Raw genomic sequence first — 19,533 nt, 5'->3', positions numbered from 1 at the left:
TACAAAATCCTTACATTTTCAATATGAAAAGTGATATTTTATTTTAAAATGAGCATTATAACCTTAGATAGATGTTTTATATATATATATATATATATTCACAATAATGAATATTTGTACATATCAAAAAAAAAAGCCAGTGTCTTCTACATGTGAAGTTAGGGACAGGGTCTGAATGGAGCTGTGCAGCAGACAGAGCTTGGCCATCAAGCAGACACCCAAGCTCTAGTTCTGGCTTAGCATAGAACATGGCAAAAGTTGGCAAAAAGTCACTTCTTATGGAACTTTTTCTTCATGTATGAACTGGGAAAAGCAGGCAGCTGTCTTCTATGGCCCTTCCCTGGGGACTAACGTAAAACCATCACTGGATTAAAACTTGGACCTTGCTTTCTTCTCTCAAAGCTGTATGCTCAGGACCTGGGGCAATGCCTGGCACACAGGAGGGGTCAATTATATTTGCTCCCTCAATGAGCCAGTGTGTTCCCTTTTTTAAAAGTATGTAACTCCTTTTCTCACCTGAGCCTATTCCTTCCCTGCAGTGAAGGGTCGAGGTCAGAAGCCAGACTGAATCCTGTCACTGGTTTAGACCACTATGCAAAGCCAGAAAATGGCAGCAGCCACCAGCTCTGCACCCATCATCCTTAGTAGCAGCAGCAGCATCGGGGGAAAGTCAACAATCTGCCCCCAGTGCCTGCTCACTGCCCTTCAGATAAGGATCAGACGTTTCCATGCTGAGCAGAGCCCTGCATGGTCCAGGTACACCATCTTGCTCACTAGCACTCAGTGCCCTTTTATTATCTCTTCTACATTGGGTGCTCTGATGTTTGGTGTCCTCTCAGTCTGCAAGAGTTTTCCTGCTCCTCTGCTTGGCACTTTTAAGTCATATTTCCATGCTGCATATTTACGTCCTATCATTCCTTCAGGCAGATATCCTCTCGACCACACAAACGACTGTGTTATCTATGAAACACCCAATAATCCCATCTCTGGGTCTCCGGAACACTCTCCAAAACTTACTGAGTTGATGAAAGCTCTTCACGGGAAATAAAGATGAGACAAGGTCATCTTTCTTCCACGGGTCGCTTGACTCTTCCCTATCTTTACATGACCTTGCAAATAGCTTCTTCAGCTTTGAGGCAACACTAGACACATGAACAGTTCAGTCAGTGCCCATGAGTCATCTTCAGATACTAAAGAAACGAATCCAGTACAAAACTTGTGCCTTCTCAATGGCTTCATCTCCAGATGTGGAATGCTCTTCTGCCACCACCTAGTTCCCAAACCACCACCATGACACCCCCGCCCACCCACACACACCCTTCTGTCACCTCTACAGTCAGCTCAGAGGGTAAGAGAATGAGAAGAAAATGATCAAACTGCCTAAGTGGCATGCATACACACCCTTTCTGGCTGTCAGGACCTGCTACCTGCCCCAAGTGTTCAACTATCAACTCTGTTAAGTAAAGTGCATTAGCAAGTCACCAGAGACAACCCTAGGATCCCCACGCTTGTCAAGATCCAGGTATGGACAATTAATTCACTTCCAAGATGATGTCTAGTGAGCCCTCCCTCCAAACCAGCTCAGCTCTTGTGGCCTGGGGGATACTCCCTGTGGTAGCCCAAGGCCTGGTATAGATGGTCCAGACTCTTCTAGCTTCTTAGTATTTACATTTCCTGGGACACTTGCTTTGCTGTAGCTGGGCCCTCCCTGTCCACTCTTCTCAAGTCACCCTTTGCCTTCCAAATGTTCAGTGGCTGTAACCAGGGGAAGTGGTCAGTTTATTACATTTCTCTGACTAGACATCTGCAAGATTCAGTCACAGGTCAGGTAACAGTGCGAAGAACCCTTTCCACTGGCACCCCCTAACCTGTTCAGTGATTTCTCTGGGGTTCTTGTCAATTGTACACTGAAAATGAATTAGAGTCGAATGTTTAATCGACTCTCAGAAGGCACTTGGACCTCACAGATGGTCCATTCTTCTCCATTTTCGTTCCTCAACTGAAATTCTAGGAAGATGGGAATTTTTAACTTCCTGTCAAGCACAGGTCTGGGATTGTTGATGAATGTCTGCCTTCTCCACTCAACTTTGACTCTATATGCATTCTCTGTGTTTGCCATAAAGTCAACCATTCAGCCACACAATTACAGCATGATGAGATGAAGCTGTGAATAAAAGAAAGGGATAGTTAACAGGTGAAAGTTCCAAAGGCCTGCCCACCCATCAGAATCACCCAGAGCACTTTGTGGAAAAACAAAGAGCTTATACAGATACTTATCCACTGACATGCTAGTTCAGTAGATCCAGTTTAGAACCACTGAGCTACTGTGCATAGAAAGGTCCGAATAAGCCAGTCATGGTGGCTCACATCTGTAATCCTTGCACTCAGGGAGTCAAGGAGGCAGATGCAGGAGGACTGCTGTGACTTGGAGGCCAGCCTGATCTACAAAACAAGTCGAGGACAGCCAAGGGCACACAGAGAAACCCTGTCTCAAAAACCCAGAGAGAGAGAGAGAGAGAGAGAGAGAGAGAGAGAGAGAGAGAGAGAAGAAAGGAGGGAAGGAGGAAGGAGGGAGAGAGGAGGGAGGGAAGGAAGGAAAATACATGATAGAAGAGTTCAAGGGAGAGTCACATAAATGCTTGAGAGTATCAGGGAGAGATTCTGTAGGAAACAATAATGACAAAGATTAAGATTAAAAGATGGAGAAAGGGGATGAAGAGGATGTGTGTCATCAGGACCTGAAGCCACAGGGAATATGGTAAGTATGACTCTGATGCTAGACTGAATAAAATCTGATTTCTAAGAGTTCAGTGCACTTGTGGGGAAGAGGGGAAGGCTGCATCCATAAAGCCCACCAGACTACAAACTGTGTGTGCAGAGACTTGGTCTTGTAAAGTTAGTGATACCCTAGGAAGAAAATATATGTCATGGTGGGGAAACTTAACCAAGGCTATGAGGCACCCTACGGTGCTTACCTGGAAAAGGAGGACAAGAAAATGTAGTGAGGATTGAAGGACCTGATACTTGTCATCAGCCCATTAAATATCAGCTGGAAACATCTTCTAAAGCAATTCTAGTTAGTAACCAGTTTTGTGAGTGTCAGCTTCAAACTGGCCATGGTGGAGTGTGGGCTGGAGGAAATTGCAGTTAACTGCAGTCCTGGACTTCAAATTTTCTCATTTTTGAGAGCTTGTGTTCTCAGAATGCTACTGGATGTTCTGGGAATTTTGAGTAGATTTGAATGAGTTGAACTGAATTAAATTGGAAATCAAGTAAAAACTTCAGGAAAGTAATAGCATGAGCTAAGAGAAAAATTAAATATATGCTCAGGGGGGAAAAAACAGAGCAAAACCTTGGCCTTGTAGTAAGTAGCAAGTAAAAATGGAATCTTAGGCATTGATCTAACTCACGGCTTCCTTCAGCCTATTTTCTAGACATAAATTTCTACCAGCACACTTGAAATAAGTGTGAAAATAACTGCATGAAATAGACCTACAATGTATTATCCACATCCTGGTTCTGAACATGCTAGGAGGCATTTTAAAAGTTCAGTCTCTCTGAAGAGAAAAACAAGTCAAGAAAGATACAGAATTGCGTGGAATTATCTGAAATGAAAAGTGATTTTAGAGAAGGAAAAAAGTCAACTACTGAAGACCATAAAAATTACTATGACCCTTTAATGATATGAAAAATATTTGCACATAAAGTATGTTAGGAACTAGCTGGATATAGTGGTGTACACCTTTAGTCCCAGCACTTGGGAGGCAGAGCTAGCCAGACCTTTGTGAATTCAAGGCTAGCCTGCTCTACATAGTGAGTTCCAGGACAGCCAGAGCTACATAGTGAGACACTGGCTTAAAAAAAATAGAGAACACACAACTGGGGATCCAAACAGATTTGTTCAAGTTCCCCACCAGAGATGATTCTATTCTATGGACAGTGAGAAAAGCCCATTGAAGTCATCATTTGTTTTTGTTTTTTAAAGCTAATAATTAATTCAAAGGCTGGGCCACCTAAAATTAAATTGTCCATGGTTGACACTCAATGCACATATTAAGAAGTACAAGAAAGCATAGAAATAGTTAAGCACAAACATTTTATTTGAGGATGAGAAGCAAATATTGGGACTTTCTATGACTAGGATGCTACACTGATTTAGAAAATAAAATACAGCTTGGAGGATGGGTACCTAAAAATAATGTAAATCACACTGAAACAAAAACCCAGTCACTTTTGTTCTTGGTCAGATCTGTAATCAGTATTCACTTCCAAGATTCTATGAGGGGAAAAAAAACTTCACTTACAATTGTTACTCTTGAGAAGAATTAGGAAAACAGGATAAAACAGGATTTTTATCACATAATTTTCATAAATGGCATCACGTATTACAGATTGCTGTTACCAAGGAGATATAAGAAATACATATCAAATGAAAACAAGAACATTGATTGCAGCAACGCTGAACGCGTCAGCCTTTGAAGACACTTCTGCCTTTGGATTTGTTAAGAAATGTTGTCTATACAAACAAAGATATATCCATCTTCTAAAAAGGCAATCATGTGTCTATTCAGAAAAGAACAAAGAAAACATCAATACAATTCGCATAGCCCTCTTTGAGTACACAGAACACAGAATGAAAAGCCCACTTCCTTCTATATTTACCAAAAATGTGGTAAATAGTGGTCCCCATCTACCCCGCCCCCCCCCAAAAAAAGGTAAATGCTTCTTTTCTCTAAGCTAACAACCAATTTCCAGTCAGTGAGTAATTTTTTTCCCGGAACCATCTTATTGGAAAAATCAATAAAAAGAGGAAAAAATTAAATAAGCAAATCTTTACAAGAGGAGGCCACAGCAAAAGAAATGGTTAGCTTCCAAAGTTACCAACCAGTCAAGGAAAGCCGGCACTTACAGCTTGTCCCAAACAAAACCATAATTTTAACTGATCCCTGAGTTGTGCCTCGCTGGATGAATGACTTCCAGGGCCTCTGGCTCTTTGGGACCAAAGGAGAAGATTATTTTTAGCACAACTATTTGGAAATCTTTGAGAACTTGGACCCGCTATTCTGTCTGGTACCAAAGCAAGTCTCTCACTGAGCTCTCAGGAAAGAGCCTGACTTTTGTACGTTGGGAATCCTGCAGCAACCTACCCTCCCAGAGCACGGTATGGTGTTTACTCTCTTTTTCAGAACTTTGGCAAATGTAGATCTCATGGACCATCTTCGTTATGATGGAGTCCTTAGCTTAGTAAGCATGTAGCTCTATAGGAAGAATCCAGGAAGTGAAGACCTAACTCCGAATCTCTGATTGACACTAGATTCTTGGCAATGGACAATAGCCTCTGGCCCTTGTCTCTCCTTGCAGCCTATCACAAAGGGGACCTTGAGTGGGTGACATGACTAGGGGTTAGCCTGTAGACTATAAAAAATGTTTGCAAATCTCTAAGAGTTTCTTTTTTTGACTATTCTGCCATCGTAGCAGCTTTACACAAAGCAAGCAAAACTATAAATCATGGGACGTTGTAGAAAATCCTGATGAGTATTTTTCAACCAACTTTTGTTGGCCTTCTACTATAGTTCATTTTGTCATATATGCCCAGAACATGGAGTTTATGTTTTGTCATGGAAATGAGGAAGCAAACAGGTATAAAAGCAGCCATGTAATCTTGAGGGGGATCTGAATAATAGATCTAGGAGAAGAAAAGATCTCATTCAAATAGAAAATCAGTTCTGTACAGGAAAATGGGAGGTGGAAGGAGCTGAGGGACTCAACGGAAAAGGAACTGGGATGTAGAAAACTCAGGTCTCCATCCTGTCCCAAACTCACTGCCTGCCCTAGTGCAGGCAGAAGGACAGATCCTGATAGCGAGCAACGTCCACCTCAGAAGCCAAGGGAGAGGTCTGGTTTGGGCCCTCCTCAGTCTCACCTTTCACCTTCCTAATGATTTCCAGACAGAGCACATTTTGAACTTGAATTAATCAAATGCAATCTTCTGTTGTGAAGCAATTGATGGACGTTCAGTGTTCACAGCAAGATGTCAGTTCAAATCCTGGCTGTGCTATTTTATGACTTACAGAAATTTTGTCTCTATGAATATGACTTGCCTAGGGAAGTTGAGTTGAATGAAGGGAATCTTTTAGGATCTATCCTCTCTCTGACTTGGGTGTTTCATGAGCATAATTCTTTGATGGCTCATTCATGCTGTATCACTCATTAAAATGCCTTCTGATTGTTAAAGCTGTTGAATATGTGTGCCAGGGTTTATTTGCCTGTTAGTGAACACTTGGGTTACTCCTTTGGGCAGTTGTGAATGGTGCTGCCTTGAACATAGGTGTGCAAATATTAACTTAAGTCTCTGTGTTTCATTTTTGTATGTTGTTTCTCTGTGTAGCCTTGACTGTCCTGGACTCGTTTTGTAGACCAGGCTGGCCTCACCTGCCTCTGCCTCCCTAAGTGCTGGGATCAAAGGCATGTGCCACCAAACCAGGCTCCCTCTGTTTAATTCTTTGTGGTATATTCCCAGAAGTGAGACTTGGCCATATTTGAGTTCTTGAACTGTCTTCCAGCATTTATGGTCTCATGAATAACATCTTCTATTCTCAGACCAAAAATCACGCTATTTACAAAGAAACCTCAAGCTACAAAAGCATTTTGTGGAGGCACTGTCTTTACAGTGACTTAATCTATGTCTCGCCAGGTGATCCTCATGGCTAGTTTGGCAAGAAAGGATTCTAGAACTAAAAGTATTCACATGCTACCATAAACTACAGCTTGCCTTAAAGATTCAATTTGAAGTGAATCTTAAAGATTCAAAATGCATATTTAAATGAAATTTTTGATATATACATGTTTTTAAATGCATGTTTTAAAATCTAAAAGCCTGTCACTTTGTTATCCCTGAAGAAAACGTTAGGATAGAAAATCATTTGCATTTAGCATTCAGGGCCTCTCTGAGATTAGCATTATATCCAGAGTTTTGATTTTCTAAGTCCAAAGAAGCATAAAAGTGGAAAAAAAATACATGTCAGTACATATTCTACATAAATTTGCATAATTCCGAGCCAATACTTGAAAGCATATTGCAGGAGAAGGGACTGCTAATGGAGATGTTTTCTCCTGAGGATTTTAAATATATTCTAAGGTTGGATTGTACTGTGTATTGAGTTGTATACTTTGATTAGTTTTTGTGCTGGGCAAATTATGCCTTTTCAAGCTGTCCAAAATCATTATATTGTAAAGTTTTGACTCATGTGGTTTATCCTCAGTCAAAACAACTAAATTCCTTGCAATGCTTTAAACTTTGGGCATAGATGAAAATGGATTGTTCAGGAATTGGTGCTGGAAATATGCAGTCGTATTGGTGCCTCACGGTTTTTAATCGGAAAAAGTCGATCAAATTTTTGTGTGTGATAAAATGAAATTTGAGAATAAAAATATATGTAAAATTATTTTTAGTATCTTGGAATGGGGGAATCTTCTTAACATAATAAATTAGACTTTAGAAAAGGTTTTAATGATAAAAAATATTTTAAATGTATGTAAAAACAAGAGCTGGACAGATGGCTTGATGCTTACAAGTGCTTGCTGCTCTTCCAGAGGACCTGGCTTTGGTTTACAGCACCTATGATAAGCTCAAAACTGTCTATAACTCCATTTCCAGGCAGTTCAACATCCCTGGCCTGTTCAGGCGCTTATATCCAGACACATGCATCTGCACACAGATACACATAACTAAAGATAAAATAAATCTTTTTAAAAAAAAAAAAGAAAACCTAGAAAAATATTTTCTGCATTTGTCATAAAGCATATGACATAGGTAAATATAAATATTCGTTATAATAACAAAAGAAAAATGTTCCCCAAATGTCCATTGGTAGGGCACTAATTAAATATAACATATGCACATGATAGACATCGTAGAGATACTGAAACAAAAGGAATGTGGTGCCTCTATGTGGAGAGATGTCAATATAGATAGCTGCACTGGGCCCTCGAGCCACAGGCTCCACGTGATTTTACTCAATGAATCCGAGATAAGGCATAAGTAACAATTGCTTATTAATTATCTACTGCATGTGTGAAGTCTTATTATTATTCTGTGAGCAGTACAATTACAAACATTCACGTTGTGTTAGATATTATAACTAATAGAGAAGTAAGCGACTCAAAGTATGCAGGACAATATGGATGAGTTATATGCAAAGACAACACCAACTTTATCAGGGCCTTGAGCCTCTTTGGATCTTGGTACCTAAGATGGGGTGATGGTTTTGGAACAATTCCCCCCACAAACATGACACGTGTGGAAGCAAAATGAGAACACTGTATACATTAGGCTAGCCTGGGGAGGGTCACACAGGAAGTGAGCAACAGGACTCAGCTCTAGGGGAAAACCTAGCATTTAGGAGACAGAAAAAATGTTCTAATTTCATGCCCCTTTCCTTTCCACCTTTAGAAACACACTATTTATACATGAAAAAAAATGTTAATATGTTTAAGCCTGAGGAGGAAAATCAAAGATGAAGTCATATGATTTAAGGAGGGCTTTGAGGAGCAAGTACATCTTGTAGGCTTGGTGATTTTGCTATATAACCTAAATCGGTTAAGTTTTTAATATGTAGTTTTAAGCTCTGCAAAAGGAACCCAGGGGTCCAGGGAAAACATTTCAACTTTCTTTCCCTTATTTGTCTTATAATATTCTCACGATTTCTGACTAGTTTTTCTTCCAATAGAACTCATGCCCCATCCCCCCCAAAAGCCTTTTCCCAACTTGGATGTTTGTGTTAAATGCTGTTCTAGGCAATTGGGTCCATCATTAAATAAGAGAAAGATCTCTGGCCTTTCGGAGTTTAAATGCTGCAGGTCCTATCTTAAAGAAATGCATACCACAACCTAAAATAGAAATTACCTAGGGGTTGAGGTGATAAATGCAATGGAGGACAGAAAAAAAAAAACAGAGCAGGAAAAAGGAGGGATGGGATTCAAATTGCACGTCACAACATTAGATAAGATGATAACAGTTGGACTGAGCAAGATGGCGTAGGAGAAAGACCGCAAGAAAGAGGTGAGGAATTAAGCCATATGGACATCGTGGTGCAGGTATTTTACCCAAAAGAAGGAAACCACAATGATCCAAAGGCGGGTTGTACCATGTGCTTCTGAGGGACGCCAAGGAATCTATTGCAACTACGACTGGGACTGAGGAGGGAAATCAAAGATAAAGTCACTTGATCTAAGGAGGGCTGTGAGGATCAAGTAGAGCTTGTAGACATGGTGAAGTTGACTCTTAAAGGAAACTAAGACCCATTATGGTGAGACGCCACTGTGGTGTCCCACGGGAGTCCACATTCTCTCATCTTTATCCATGAACTGAGTCCTGAGACGTGGCTGAACACTCACCAGGATCCCATGGCATGCAGTTGCAGTGAGTACCACCACACCTTGTTCCTCCACTCTGGTGACAGTGGGTAAATAATCATCTTGAGTGACACTCAGAAGGTTCTAGCGGGAGCTGCGGGTGAGCATCTAGACTCCTGTCCCAGACACTTGCCTAGTGCTTTTGTCAGAGAAAAGCCATCCACTTGTTCAGTGATAAACCTTCTAGTTGCTTTATTTTATTCCTCCTTTGAGCACACGCTGCTGGGTATTGGTGAAGTACTCTTTCTACCAAGCACATTCCAAACTACCTCCAGATCCCCAGCTCACTCCTATTCCATGGTGTTCCCACGACGACTTCCACACCGCCCTGGTCCTGAGCTCCCCAAATCTCCCTCTCTCCCAACAATCTCAAGTCTTCCCTAAAGATACCTCTTGGCCTCAGTGTCCAGCCTTCGATGCTCTGTGTGCGTGGTCCAAAGCTTCCTCCTGAGCATCCTCCTCAGTGTGTTGTTCTAACGAGGAAGAGAAGCTGGTATGTTAATCAATGCATCCAATTTTAATGATAGTAAAGGTTCTGCATAGGATGCTCTTTCCAGTGCCTTTGACCTGGGTCTTCTTGAAAACAGCTCATATCTTGTTTTTGTTTTTTAAAAAATTCATACATGAGTACAATGTCTTTTGATCGTAGCTAGCCCAGGTCCTATCACGATCCCCCATATCTCCTTTTTTAATTCATGTCATTATGTGTCTGTGTATCACTGATATATATCATATGTATTGTCTATATCATATATAATTACATATATATGTGTGTATGTGTATATATAAAATTAGTGTTGCCTGTACATACATGTCTTCAGGGCTGGCCACTGGGGCTTAGACAACCTATCAGGGGCTTATCTCTCAAGAAAATTGACTCTCTCCCCCTCAGCAGCCATAGACTGCCTGTAGCTTCTCAACTCCTGGGGGGTGCTGGGGGGTGCTGGGTGCTGATACTGTGAGTCTTTCCCCTGCTCACATTGGGATGTTGACTGGAGTGCTTTTGTGAAGGTTGGCAGGCAGCCACACATGATGAGAGTTTGTGGGAACAACATCCCTCGCCGTGTCCAGCAGAAGTCCTTTTTCAGAACTCCTCTCTGGCTCTTATCAGCTTCCTGGTCCCTCTTCCAGAAAGTTCCCTGAGGAGCTTGTGTTGCTATCAGAATCACAGGGTTTGTCAAAAAAGTGCCTTCATCCCAACTGAACACTTGGATTGGTTGCTTGAGGCTGGCACTTGCCCTGTTTGGGGTTTAATTTAGCGCAATGGTCCCGATGATAGAAGCTTGGTCCCACTATGGGGGTTGTAAGAGGCACTAGGAGCTTTAAAGAGTGGGGCCCAGAACAAAGTCACAAAGCAGGCACTCTCCACTGTCCGCGCTTCCTGTCTCCCTATCCCTCTCACCTGGCTACCACATGCCATGGTGTGATACAGCCACGACGGCCTTTTAGAGAGCTTGGGCCATGTGGCATTTTCAGCCTCCAGACTGTTAAGTAAATAAACCTCTTTCCTTTGTGAACACCTTGCCTCAAGTAGTTCATTACAGTAGCAGAATACAGATTGCTATAATATTGTATGGCAGGTCCAGTGCCTAGAACATGACAAAAAGAGGTTTCCATCCCTTAGTGGGAGGGCTCTGTTAATGTTGGACACAAGGTTTGAGCTTTTCAGATGATAAGATTTCTAAGACTAGAGACCAAAAACTCACGTACATTTCTTAGGTTATTGTTCCTGAGCTGTGGCAAATTCTAGGTATAATTCCAAGACGTTTTGATCTTTCCATGGGCACCATAAAAGTGGTGCAGTGTGTGGCATGCTTTTTAAATTTTCTGGGTTGGCTGTCAAAAAATAGCAGCTGATCACTTTCCCCACATTTTATTATTTCTCTCCTTAGGAGAATGTTGTCCAGATCAAACACTATAAAGATTCTATACGAAAACACAGATCCAGCCATCCAAAACTCATTTCCACAACCCACAGAAACACCTGTATGCATTCTCCCATCAAAGAAACTGTGCATCCCTAAGGATGACATAGCCTGAGAAAATCAGGTCTCCCCAGCTTAGAACCATGCCCCTACATTTTCAGCCTACGTGCCAGGATGTCATGCTAATAAATCATTCATTGCTCTCTGCATCCAGGCCCTGTGGAGCCAGAAGCCAAGTCCTATTAGGTTAGAGTTAAAGAGACTTTAACTTCTTGACACAGCACACGTGGCACTGTGCGTGGTTTAAGTTCACACGGCTCTTTAGACCCCCAGTGCTAACCGCTTAATGGGACACGGTGGCATTATATCCTGCAGATTTTAAATTAAGATTTCCGACTCCCCCTGGACATTCACAGTACTGCAATTAACACTAATTGGCATTACACGTGATTAACAAGTGAAAAACGTGGTTTTCTTAAAGTGCTTCTTTTTCTCACGTGAATCCCAGGAATTCAATGGATGCATGCAAAGATGAGTATGTGTGACATTGGCACAACTCTGTAAACAGCTTCTACACATACAAGAGAGGGGGAGAGAAAGACAGTAATTAGGGTTACAAATGTCACTTAAGTCAATGTTAAGTGAAAAACAGTTCTAAATCACAGTAGCACAGACACACACAAGAAAACTGGAAATATATATATACTAAACTGTAAACGGCAATTAATTATCTCCGAGTAGTGCCAACTGTGCGGGTATTTATCTAAGTCATTTGAATATGTCCTTTTCTTTTTATAATGCATTAGTCTTGCAAAAAAAAGAAAAGGATATTTTACTAAGTCCGTTCATTCTTTCAGAAGAAATGCAGCAAAGAAATGTGTTTAGAATGGTTTCACCCTTCATTCAGTTCCTGCACAAGGCACTGGGGATTCTGTGTCAACAATGCATTGATGGATTTTTTTTAAACCATAAGAGGAATCAGGATTCTAGATGTGAGAAAGCACATGCTGGAGGCGGGCTGCCACACATGCCCAGTCACACTAACCCCGTTGCGCCAACGCCCCTCCCTGGAGAGCGCACTGATGTCTCCACTTATTTTCTAGAGCCGAAGATGATTGTCCTGCTCTACGTGACAAGTCTTGCCATCTGCGCAAGTGGACAACCCCGGGGCAACCAGGCGAAGGGAGAGAACTACTCTCCGAGGTATATCTGCAGCGTCCCTGGCTTACCCGGGCCTCCAGGCCCTCCTGGAGCAAATGGCTCCCCGGGGCCCCATGGTCGCATCGGCCTTCCAGGAAGAGATGGTAGAGATGGCCGGAAAGGGGAGAAAGGAGAAAAAGGCACTGCAGGTAAGGAATCATGATGAAGCTCCGCAAACGCTCCCCTCCCCGCTCCTTACACTACTGAACTGCTCCGCCAATCACCTCTCGGCTTCACCTGCACTCATAACCATTTACTTTACCGCGAATGTGCTCCAACTGCTCCTCGAACTCTTTCCAGCCTTAGTTGGCGGCAATGACAACTTTCTCGGGTGAGCACTGTGACACTGGAAAGGTAAGGAACCCGAACCTCGTTAAAGGCGCTGTAGGAGAGGCCAGACTGGTGTGCGCTGTGCATGATGCCTGGGGCTGGCCTCCCAACAACCACTGGGCAATGGCTGGGTGTACGGAAGCTTAAGTGGACAAACAGATGAGCCACAGCAGGGAAAGAATTGACATTCAGAAACTCGGTGGCCAACCCTGCTCAGAGCTAATGTTCTAAACAATCCTCAAGTGCTTCTAGATTTTTCCATGTATACAGCTGGGAGGACAACAGTATCCTATAGACGGCCTTTCCTTGATCCGCGCTCTCCCCACCTGTCCTGTTACAGCCGCGATGTAGACTTTACATAGCTCTTTGAAACAATACAATTGTCCTCTAGTCCTTCAGTAATTTCCAGGCTTTTCCTCCTGCACACAAGTTAGCCCGGGAAGCGTGCCAGACTCCGCGGTCTTCAAAGGAAACCAAATTGAAATTCTACAGGAGCGGTGCGAACTCCACAAGAGGAAGGGATTTGGAATCAATCTTTGAAAACAAGCTTCTGAGTACACAAGTTAGACAGATGATAAGAAGAAAAAAAATACATAGATCTTCAAAAGTGTGCCTCTACCCAATCACCGCCCGTGATTTACTTGGGTTCTGTGAGACAGTACCGCAGTATATATCCAGATTACTGGCTAATGCATCATTTCCAAATACTCCATGCAGAAAATATTGGGCAAATCAATAGCTGTCACATGCACAAGCATTGTTCAATATTAAAGAACCTTTCATAAAGATTCAATGTCAGATAAACAACCTTGAATTTGGAGCTTAAACCTAGTTATTCAAAAGTGTCTGTCTACAAGGCAGCTCATGTGGATGCAAATTATTACTGAGCCATGAGTCTGAATATCCTTAAAATTCTATGACACACAGAGTATATAATTCTATATGGCTGACCCTTTCAGCTTGCTGTGTTTGGAAGGAAGAAGGTATCGACTAATCTCACAAGCACTGGCACGAGAAAAAGAGACTGAAATCTTAGCTCTTTTAGTTACTTAATTTAGCATCCTCAAGCAAACAGCCTCTTTGAGCCTCATTTGTAAACTGAGCAAGGGGCAACTATGGAGTTTAATGCAGAATGCCCTACATGGTAATTGCCATGTGCTAAGTACTTGGTAAAAATTAGATATGGTTAATTATTAAATTTTGACCCACAAGTCAAAGATAAAACTTTGGCCATCCAAAGCCACTGAGTAAACAAAAAAAAATTATTAATGTATCCATGAGGTAATTTTATTTATTGTTTCAGATCAAATGTAATATTCTTAAATGCTACAGTTTTAGCCCTGTGGGGTTACGTATAGTCCTGTATCAAATCTATTCATCCCCTAGTGTGTCCGTGCACTGCTTACTCAGAAACATTTCCGTGGGCTTCTCACTAGCAACTTTTATTTCTCAGCCTCCACACCAACGCCATTTAGTGCTGACTAATTTTTAGAGCAGGGTGAGGGGCTTGGCATGCTATTTGACAGCATCTTCCTGGATATTAGTGACACATCCTCCCAACCGAAATGGCTCTAGACATTACAAACTGCCCCCCAAGCACACAGCTGCTTGAGAAGCAGTTCTCGTCTCCAGGAGTGAAGAGAAAGCACTACTATCTAAGCACATCATTGCTGTAGCACCAAATACTGACCACTGGCTGAGAACTCACAATGTGTGGGGGAACTTACTTATGTTAGCATTCATCACATAATGTGCAGTAACTGCAATATTCAATAAAATAATGCTACAAATGAAACTATTGAAGTTCAAAAGAACAAAGTGACGTTCCCAACCTGATTCGTGTAAAGCTAACAGGCACGCTGCGGTTATACACATGGTGAAAAGATGCGTACGTCACCCAGAAACTTGTACACTATTCTTGGATAGCAGATTGCCTTCACCTCAATCAAGTTCAGGCAGAGTTAATTATATTCTTTTTTGACTTCCCTACCCTAAATTAGAAACGAGGAGATTATTACTTCTCCTCTGAATCATAAATTCTCTGCGAAAACATACCTCACTGGTCTGTAACTATTATCGTAATATATTAATAGCATTCACTTAAATCTGAATGCATGTTCGTTCATTCACATATCACTAGACCGATCTCATGGCGCATTCCTACTTTTTGGTTGTGCGTCTAGCCTTTAACAGCTGAGCCATCTCTCAAGGCCTCATGAAGCAGTCCTTATTCCAGCTTAGGGTGTAGATTTTGGTGTGCATAAGCTTATCACACTGAGGCTTACATATAGAGAATGGTCAGCTAATATTAAATGAGATAAATGTAAGACAGATGTGTGGATGGGAGCACAGGTCCATTGATGGAAGGGAGGGAGGAGGACTGGTTACATGGATGATGCACGGATAAGTGAGGAGGAAAGCTAGGCAAAGCCCTTTGAGGGAGAACTAAAGAGGAACCGTGTGGCTAAGCTTCAGCACTGCATGGCTTCAACTTTAATGCATGATGATTTATCATTTTTTTCCTTCTGAGTGTGTGGTCTCCTGGTACATGAGAAAGTTCTCTGTATAAAAAAAGATGAATTCTTATATATTATTATTACACTTAATCCATGACTAAGTCTATCCAACACTCCAGGGTATTAAATGTGTGTCACAATAGAAAATGGAAGCATCGGGTCGGGCGCGGTGGAGCACGTCTTTAATCCCAGCACTCGGGAGGCAGAGGATGGCAGATCACTGTGAGTTCGAGGGCAACCTAGTCTACAAAGGGAGTACAGGACAGCCAAGGCTAACACAGAGAGACTTTGTCTCAAAAAAAAAAAAGAAAGAAAGAAAGAAAAGAAAAGAAAAAAGAAAAAGAAAATAGAAGCATCAAGGTTGTAAAGAGTTCCTTGTTTTTATAATTTGCATTTCAGTATTTCTGAGTTGTTCTCCATACATTTGCAAGAGGATGAGACCCTAAGAAACCTACCCCAAACCTTTATTTCAATGTCTGGGAAGCCTAAGATGGGAGGCTCTTACCCCGTCTTCAGTTTCACACGCACTCCACAGCTGAAGTGGGTTTTATCTCAGACATGCTCAGTCTGTTACTGTGCTACCCACTAAGCTTGGAGTAAACTTACTACCCAATGCCTCTGTATTACAAATAGAGCTCTTGAAGCCAGAGAAGAAATGACCAGCCCAAAATCCTATAACCAGCATGATTCCCATTTGTAAAAAAAATCCTATAGTTAAAATCATTACTGAGACAAGAATGGTATTTTTATTGTATTGAAGCTCAGTGAGGAAGGCAGAACAGGTTAAGCTACTATTGAAGCTAACATACAAGTTTGAGACATTGTAGTCTTTGATTCTTGAACAACAAAAGAAAGTTTATATTCCATTTATACCCCCCAAAGAATCAAGCATTGAAAGTTCAGACTTTTATGACCTTGTTTCGAGAAACATCTATCATCTGTGTTGTGCCTGAACCAGTAGAATTTCAACTTAACAGGACCGTCTGCTTTAAGGAGACACAAATGCTGTTGATAACAATGCTGATCTTGTCTCATAAACAACAGCAACAGCCATTGCCAATAACCTCCATGCGCCGTAAATTGTTAGCCGCTTTCACAAGGATTAAAGCGTTGTGCTTGACATTTTGAGAGGGGAGCTTTAGTTCTCCTAAAAATGTACATCACCAAGATATTTCCTTGTTAATTTTCCCAATTAAATGGGAAAAAAGAACCAACTTATCATATGCATGCACCGAAGTATGTACAACGCTCCAAGAATTGATATCAAAGTGCCAGCGAGATAAAAGGCTTAGATGAATAAAAGTCCCCGGGAAGAAAACCATGGTTACAAGTGAAACCAGGCATTAACAATACATGGTTGTTTCCCCAGAAGACAAAGAGGATACAACAGATGATAGCAATTTGGAGAGTTTGGATGCAAATACTATTATCTAAGTACCATTTATGACCTGGATTCAGTCGCAAAATTAAAACCTTTTATTACACTAATTATTGCTGGGTTTTTTTTTAAAGATTTATTTATTTATCATATATACAATGTTCTGCCTGCATGTACATTTGCATTACAGGAGAGGGCACCAGATCTCATTACAGATGGTTGTGAGCCACCATGTGGTTGCTGGGAATTGAACTCAGGACCTTTGGAAGAGCAGCCAGTGCTCTTAACCTCGGAGCCATCTCTCCAGCCCACTGGGTTTTTCTTTTTTTTAAAGAAAAGAAGAAGGAAAAAAATCGATTCTCCTGATAGCTTTCCATCAAAATCATTATTTGTCTATTTCTCGCCCCTAGTCAACCTGCAGATGTAAAGATTTGAACATAGAAAAAACAATCCTATCCAGTGGCTTAGACTTTGTTGAAATTCTTTCACACCCATTGCTTTTTTCCTATATGTAAAGATACACAGAAAAATTAGGAGACAAGGCTAAAATGTGATACATTCAGTGGCAGAGCCAACCGCAAAGCAAGAGGCATTTAGATGGAGGGAGAGGGACATCATGAGGCTGAGATGGTTTGGGATACACAGTCAAGTGTCTTCACAGCCTCGGGACTCAGTTTTCTCCTGCAAAAGCAGGCCTGTAGCATGGTGAAAACAGTCATTGTTTTTTAATTATAGTAGTATAAGATGCCCAACATTCCAGGTATACTTACAGTTTACAGGAACAACCCAACATATTCCCCTAGAGGATGGGGCGCCCAGGCTCCAGAGTTGGGCAGATGTGGGTCGAGATGGCAGCTCCATCACTCACTAGCTCCTGGTTCAGTTTCTTCACCTGCAATGGATGCTGGTAACTGTTAGTTTGTAAAATTGTTGTGATATTTAAATAAGATAGTGCATGCAAATGACGCATTTAACATCAGTCAGTAGTAAATAGTCGATAAATAGCAATTGTAATGTGCATTAATTACTTTATTATCCAGACTAGTAGGAACAGAATGGTACAAAGATGGAGCTGTCTCCAAAGCGTCCTCTGGTTCTGTCTCCCCCAGGACTCACTCTGGGAAAAATACCAGCATGCTCTTTGAAGTCTCTCTGTAATGACAAGGGCCTACATATGACTAATATGTACTGCGTGATCTATCTTCAAAATAATAACTAATTAGCTTTATCAGTCAGGGTCAAAATTGAGCTCTCAAATACTGAAGGAAATCTATGTGATATTTTCTATTATCAGTTGTTCCCATAGGATTTTTAATTAGTAGAATACTGTTGATAGTTGGCTAAAAAAGACTGGTTAGAGTGTATTAGAATGTGTAGGTATGTTGATTGTGACTCTCTAGAAGAACTATTAATTTAGCTATTGATTATTTTTGAAGGTCTGAAAGGTAAGACTGGACCCCTGGGCCTTGCTGGTGAGAAAGGAGACCAAGGAGAGACTGGGAAGAAAGGTCCCATGGGACCAGAGGGTGACAAAGGAGAAGTCGGTCCAGCTGGGCCTCCTGGGCCAAAGGGAGACCGGGGAGATCAAGGGGACCCAGGGCTGCCTGGAGTGTGCAGATGTGGAAGCATTGTGCTCAAGTCTGCCTTTTCAGTTGGCATCACAACCAGCTACCCAGAAGAAAGACTACCCATCATATTTAACAAGGTCCTCTTCAATGAGGGGGAACACTACAACCCTGCGACGGGGAAGTTCATTTGTGCTTTCCCAGGCATCTATTACTTTTCTTATGATATCACGTTGGCCAACAAGCACCTAGCCATTGGGCTGGTGCACAACGGGCAGTACAGAATACGGACCTTCGATGCCAACACGGGGAACCACGATGTGGCTTCCGGGTCCACAGTCATCTACCTGCAGCCAGAAGATGAAGTGTGGCTGGAGATCTTCTTCAATGACCAGAATGGCCTCTTCTCAGACCCAGGCTGGGCAGACAGCTTGTTCTCGGGGTTTCTCCTCTACGTTGACACAGATTACCTAGATTCTCTATCAGAAGATGATGAGCTGTGATCTGGACTGCAGACCCGAGTGTTACGGCAGCAACACCACCGTGGCTTACAACCTGGAGTGCTGCAAGGTGGAGCGAGTGAGGAGGAGAGTCAGAAAAAAAATTATTTTTTAATGGACAGTTCTGGCAGAATTTATCAAAATAAGACAAACCACCAACCAGTTGAAATCACATCAAAATAAATGGTATAGAATAACCCCAGACATCAACCCCTTGAAAGTAATGATGATGAATATTTAAGCAAATTAAAGATGATGTTAACAAATTTGAATGCCCTTGGTGATGCTACCAGCTGGTAGTGACATTGCCTCATTAAAAATTCATAAAACTCCAGTTTTGCTTGTTATTTAGAACAACCATGACATTATAGTCAAATCCTTTGACAATTCTCAAGAGTCAAAAAAGTAAGAGATGCTACAACTTTTCTAACAAATTAAAATAGTGACAAATTTCTTTATATATTTCTCTATGCTTGTATATGTACCAATAACTGTGTGTGCTCATATGTGTGTGTGTGTGTGTGTGTGTGTGTGTGTGTGTGTGTGTGTGTATGTATGTGTGTGTGCATGCATGTCAGAACACAATATCAGCTCTCACTCCTCAGGTGCCACGCACCTTGTTCTTTAAGCTAGAGTGTTCACTGAACCTGGAGCTCATTTATCTGGTAGCCTGACTGACTACTGAACCACGAGACTAACTGTGGC

The 19,533-nt window shown here is 41.7% G+C and overlaps 1 protein-coding gene across 5 annotated transcripts in view; it reads left to right on the top strand.

Annotated features, from left to right (window-relative positions):
* Positions 1 to 19,286, top strand: part of C1QTNF7 (C1q and TNF related 7) — a 102,118-nt gene extending 82,832 nt beyond the window's left edge. For 4 of the 5 annotated variants that reach the window (XM_084797632.1, XM_084797631.1, XM_084797633.1 and 1 more), the window contains exons 2-3: positions 12,443 to 12,688; positions 18,200 to 19,286. In XM_084797632.1, the coding sequence (XP_084653758.1) occupies positions 12,451 to 12,688; positions 18,200 to 18,831 (870 nt within the window). In that variant the 5' untranslated portion in view covers positions 12,443 to 12,450 and the 3' untranslated portion in view covers positions 18,832 to 19,286. Of the gene's footprint in view, positions 1 to 5,052; positions 5,162 to 12,442; positions 12,689 to 18,199 lie in introns of those variants that run through there. The other variant, XM_084797634.1, reaches the window with a different exon arrangement.
* Positions 19,287 to 19,533: the final 247 nt, after the last annotated feature.

Source organism: Acomys minous (genome assembly GCF_964271855.1).
Source record: "Acomys minous genome assembly, chromosome: 10".
Classification (NCBI taxonomy): Eukaryota; Metazoa; Chordata; class Mammalia; order Rodentia; family Muridae; genus Acomys; species Acomys minous.
This window is presented reverse-complemented; position numbering and strand designations above follow the sequence as displayed.